We start from the raw sequence: 5,931 nt of genomic DNA, 5'->3' as shown, positions 1-5,931 counted from the left end.
CTCTGAGTATTATTGGACTATGGGCTGTATGGAAATTTCATGTTGACAGAGGCATTGATAATTTCTATAGCCTCCACTCATGGCTGGGCTTACTCTGCCTTTTCTTGTTTGGAATTCAGGTAAACTGATTTAGTACTTTGTTGCCTCCACTCCGAATTGAGCACTGTCATCTTTGCAATTATCTAACTCCCATGAGCTCTACCATTTTTAAGCTTGCAAATTTTTAATAACTTACCCTGCAGTGGGCTTTTGGATTTGCGACATTTTGGTATCCTGGTGGATCAAGAAACAGTCGAGCTAGCTTGTTGCCGTGGCACGTATTTTCTGGCCTGTATATCTACGCTCTATCCATAGCCACCTGTGCCACGGGTTTTCTAGAGAAGGCCACATTTCTTCAAACACATAAGATAATTTCGCGCTACTCAAAGGAGGCGGTGCTGGTGAATTCGTTGGGTATTTTGGTTGTTGTTTTGGCTGGTTTTGTGATTCTTGGGGTTGTCTCGCCTGTGTATGGGAAAGGCCATGTTGAGGAACAACAGAATAGGTACAGCAAAGAAAATTTGGAAATTTGATTGACCATTGCAAATTAGCTTGTGGATCTTCCCTGTAAAGAGAGGGGAAGAGAGGCAGAACGAGGATTTGTTGTTTGGTAGCATAAGACCACATATACAGAATAAAATCAAAATGGCCGATGGTCATCTTTTTGTTCAGAATTGATTGAACTTAAATCGTGGCATGTAAAGTGTGCTTAAATCTGTGAACACCTGCAATTGAGCCATTAGATTCTGGACTAGGGGTGTCAATGGGAGGTTATAAAAGATTCATTCTATCAAAATAATATTTAGATCCTGCCCAACTCCTCAAATCCCAATGGGTTTCTAGATTCAATGCCATTGTTTTGGACTCAATTCTTTTGGGTCTGAATGGGGCTTAGACGCAATTTTTTTTTTCTTTATAATGTTGTTGGACGATATTTGCTATTTTTATTTAAGACAAAGTAAGTTAAAAAATATTAAATAAATTTTAAATTAAATTAAGTTCACTTCTTTTTATCTTTCATTTTGTTCACAATTTATCAATAAATCTAGAATTATTAAATTTCAATTATATCTGTTTGACATGATTATAAATACTCCTTTGTTGTTTAAAAAATTATCATTACCCACTTGATTCCAATGATTGTCGAATCATTAGCCTATTTTGTTGGTATTTATTAGATCTTTATCTATTTTTTGCGGTGAACTAATCAAAATATTTTTGTGGATTAAAAATTATAATTTTATTTATTTCTTAAAAATATTTTGAGGACTAAGTTGATAATTTTTATTTTTATAATTTTTCAAATTTTTCCGTCCACTCATCCAAATTTTTTGCAAATTTTTATTTTTGTTTAGAAATATAGTAAGGACAAAATTGACAATACCATACCTCTATAAAAGGATTACATAATTTCATGATGTTTTCAATTTTTGAAACAACAAGAAAGTATTCGTGATTATGCCAAATTTTGAAGGAGATCGTTGTAATTTATCCTTTATTAATAACAAAATAATCTAATGACACTATTAAATCTACATATTTAATAGCAATCTAATTTAATATTGTAAAACTTTAAAATTCAATTTTATCACTTTAAGTTTTCAAGCAAACATTATTATCAATCAAAATAATGTTATGATGTCTTAAGTTTTTTATATTTGTTCATTTGAATGTTAGATCAATTGAAAAATAATAATTCAATAAAATTAAAAAAAAATATAAACATCTTTTTTTGGTTCAAATTGAATGTATATTATATGTATGGATATTGATAGATAGAGATTCAACCCTAATCTAATCTGTATATTATTAGTGAATTTGGGTCTAAACCCGAGTATAATAATATTTATTGTGCCTCGATATGAGTCTTTGAATTAATCTATGAACTTGAGTAGATCTTATCTCACCTGTTGACCCCCCTAGTCTGAATTATCCATAGCTCATTAGTAAAATTTTCTGCACACACAACTTTTCGAGGGATTATGTTGGCTTTGGTGAAATCCTGATTTGGGAGTCAAAATTAGTAAATTTACACGCATATGCAGCCATAACTAAGTCACGATGAAATATCTTAAATATTGTTTGATAATCAATAACACTAAACCACAAAACAAAATATTCGCATTTATACTACGAATGGGTGAAACAGATATCTACAACCAGCTCAATCTTATCAAGTGGTGAACGAATATGATCTAAAACTATTGATTTGGTGATCTTTCTTGTCTACTGCCTGCCACATCTTAGTATCTCGTACATGCTGTTTTCCCACATGAACTATACAATTCCCCAAGGAGACCAACCATTTGTACTGAACAAGCTAGAAACGAACAAGCATTGTGGGTCCAAAATCATAGCTGCTTTTCTATCCACAAAGAGAAAATACCACAGGACAACATATTACTACATTCCAAGAACTGACCGGGGAGAGGCAGCATATTCGCACTCTTCACAGAGTTGGGGTCAGGTAAAAAAAATCAAAAAACCAGTTCGGGTTGAGAAATATTCCTTATTCCAGAAGGGGATAGACAAGAATTGATCTAGCAGGAATTGCATTGCACATCTCTACAACCACAACTGATCTCTGCAATATTCTCGAACAATGACAGGAACGCTCGTTGGGGGTACCTAAACACAAAATAAAACATTAATCAGTGCAAAAGTTAGTGTACTTATTGAAGAAGGGCAAAGAGAGCAAACATAAAACCGAATATGTGAGGGAAACCAGGTTGGAGAAATGACAGGTAAAAGTTCATTATTTATTTGAATTCAAAATATGAAATTTTACGATTAGAAGCCACGGAAAATCAAAATGAAATAGACCAAAAACTTGAGGAATTCATGTGTCAGAGTCAACAAAAAAACACACTCATCCCTATAGATATCACCAATCCATATTATCTAGATGCTTAAGCAATATCAGGTAAATCTGTAGCATCTAAGTCAATGGTTAATGCCCCTATGATGCATCTAAAAACAACAGACTTGGCACATGCCTTGTTCAACAAATTGATTTTGTATATTAAAGAAACAATCATCATAAACATCACGAGTCTCTGCAATGAATCTATAAACAATACACTTGTTGACACTAGCAATTTTCAGGTGAACCATAACGGCAATAACATAGTTTAACTCAAAGATGGTATATGCAGACTTGGCAGTTAAAAGTAGGCATTAACTTCGTTCTCAATGGAAGCACTATGAACCAACTTTCTTCCAACTTACCATGCCATAGTCTGTTATGATCATCGATACATAATCTGAAGGCGTTGCATCATATCTAGTACATGGAAAATCAAAAGTGAGCCACCATGGTACCCGATCAGCTGCATAAACTCAATATAAGGAAAAAAATAAATTATACTCACATCAGGTTCAAGGGCTGTAAATTCTCATTATTGGCCCAGCCATCCAAAGAATTGATTTCCTTTCTGGTATAATCTCTTGAAACCACATCAGGGTCACCTGCAATGATATGTGATAGCAACAACATCAGTCAGAACAAAGATAAGCTGCCATCTCTTAAACAGACAACCTTATTTTAAAAAAGTATTTCATACCAAGTTCATTAAAGCAAATCGAATCAAGTTGAACCCTTTGATGGAACTTGTATGCTTCACAGCATATCAAAACTGGGACACGAAACTGATGGGCAACCATAGCAACACATGCCGTGCCAACCCTTGAGTAGACCGTTCCGTTAGACAATACTGATGATGCACCCAGAAAGACTTTTGTTGCTTCATGCATTACATAAGAAACAGCATTTATATGTGTGTATGTACAACATATACCCTTTCCCACAAGCCTACGAAGCAACCTTTGTCCTTCAAGCTTTGGACGTGAATCCACTATCACCACTCGGAACTGTTTACCAAGCTCATGGGCTTGCACTAACATCATTTCAACAGCAGATGATGATGCATATGTGAGAAGAACATCACCATCCCTAATTTTTGTTACAGCATGCTTCACAATAACCTTATCTGCTATAATTATCTTCTCATTTATAAAGCGTTCAATATCAGAGATAAGATTGGCTTTTGCTTCTGACTCGGACAGGTTCAAGGGTAAGTTGGCAATTTGAGTTTTGAGAAACCTAATTGCATTACCCATGCTGATTGAAAGGGGTCTACATTCAATCAGAAAAGAAACATAACTATTTATTTTTGTTGTCAAGTCCCTGATAAGTGCTTTTTCTGGTGGTGTAGAATAATCCCTGATTGACTCTTGGAACGCTTGAAGCATAGCAATGCAGCGGGCATTGCCACCAGATATTTCCCCAGCTAGAAATTGCAGCCCTACCTGCAATCATAAAATAACTATTAGCACGTACTGCATTGCGAATGAAAAATAATTTTTACCTTGTCCTTCGTTGCTGGGCGAAGATAAAAGATTTCATGATTTCGATTAAATTGAGTACTCATGCTCTTTCCACCAAGACACAATGTCAGGAAAAGGAAAGTGCACAAGAGTACCTTGTAAACAGCAGGATGAACTGATTCAAGTTTGAAGAATTTTGATTCCAGTTCAAGAAGCCTTGTTCCATGTTCATACTGAGGTAGATGCCTAAAGAGTTCAACTCTGTTCCTGGCTTCTGTTTGTTTTACTACTGATCGCTTCTTTGCCTTCTCAACTCTGTTTTCATCATCAAACTGCATTCGTGGATGAGGGGTCTCTTTCTTCCTATCTTTATCTGGTTGTCGATCAGCACCTTTTTTCTCAGAAGCTGTGACCGCAGAGTTGTCTTTCTTTTGTGCATCCGGCTTCACAGACTTCCCTGTACTGGTTGGATTGACCCTAGTAGCAGCAGCAGCGGAAGCCTTACTTCCTTCACCTAGAAAGAGGCAATTTTCAGGAATGTGAGTAAGAGACCAATATAAAATGTATTTTCCTCAAGAATGCAGAAACTTGAGCTATCACACGAATGCTTTGAGCTAACATCTGCAAACAATTTCTCACAAAAAGAGAAAACAAACGAAAAAACGACAAGGCAAAATAAAGCAAGAAAATGATATGAAAAAGCTTTTGCATCTACAGTCCTGGAGTTCATAGAAAAGGCGATAAGCATCCATTAGTACATCCAGAAAGCAATTGGCCAATTGCACGGTTCTTTGAGTTAGTGGTGTTTTCAGTAAGAAAGAGTGACAAACAAACTGGCTCACGTTGCCACAGGAAAATGATATTTTTCCGCCTAGAAGCATCAACAGAAGCACTTTTTCTTTATGAAGACAAATGATTAGTAGATGAATCTGATAGATGATTGATGAAACAATATCACCAAACTATCAGACTTCTTTATTTTCAGACACAGCCATAAGAATAATAACATTTGGAGTTCATCAGGCCAGCAGCATCTTTGCGCTTCAACAACACAAAACTAGAAAGAGGAAAAAATGTGCCGTAATATCAGCGATGCCACTCTGTACCAGTCATATTCATGAGAATGATCCACGGATTGATGCAGAAATGGAGAATAAACTAAAGAGTGATGTGCTGCATGCATCAAAGCTGTCTGTAACAATGCTGGAAGCAAGATGACCTCTATATTTACATAAAGAATAAACCTTAAGATCAATCAATTACTAAAATAGTGCCTCAACGCTTTGTCTGCATGCAATAGATCAAAATTCGACTTCTCAAAGTTCATTTTAATAAACTATGTCCTACTATTGCACATAAAATATAAATTCACCCAATCAAAATGCAAATCCTACATTAAAATATACCATCAACTCCACAAGTACCAACACAAACAAACATTACAAACTGCTGAATATCTCCAAAATGAAAGATAAGCATGAGATATTCACCTTTAGCAGCAGCCTTTGCAGCTCGTTGCGCTTCTTGAATTGCCCGTCGTTCTGCTTTTGTCGTCTTCTCCTTTAA

The 5,931-nt window shown here is 35.5% G+C and overlaps 2 protein-coding genes across 2 annotated transcripts in view; one reads left to right on the top strand and one right to left on the bottom strand.

Moving 5' to 3' along the window:
* LOC105167494 (probable transmembrane ascorbate ferrireductase 2) lies at window positions 1-786 on the top strand (the record flags this gene model as incomplete). The annotated part of the gene is given in 2 exon segments (XM_020695600.1): window positions 1-119; window positions 243-786. Coding segments are annotated over 2 exon segments (449 nt in total), but the record flags the coding sequence as incomplete, so codon positions are not given.
* The window catches only part of LOC105167493 (translation initiation factor eIF-2B subunit delta), a gene marked incomplete in the record, with an annotated part of 4,423 nt that continues 593 nt past the window's right edge, over window positions 2,102-5,931 (bottom strand). The window contains 5 exon segments of the mRNA XM_011087250.2: window positions 2,102-2,667; window positions 3,268-3,322; window positions 3,411-3,507; window positions 3,603-4,347; window positions 4,521-4,879. Coding sequence (XP_011085552.1) covers window positions 2,605-2,667; window positions 3,268-3,322; window positions 3,411-3,507; window positions 3,603-4,347; window positions 4,521-4,879 — 1,319 coding nt within the window.

This window comes from Sesamum indicum, linkage group LG8, assembly GCF_000512975.1.
Source record: "Sesamum indicum cultivar Zhongzhi No. 13 linkage group LG8, S_indicum_v1.0, whole genome shotgun sequence".
Lineage (NCBI taxonomy): Eukaryota > Viridiplantae > Streptophyta > Magnoliopsida > Lamiales > Pedaliaceae > Sesamum > Sesamum indicum.
The sequence above is the reverse complement of the archived record's forward strand: the minus strand, read 5'-3'. Positions and strand labels throughout refer to the sequence as shown.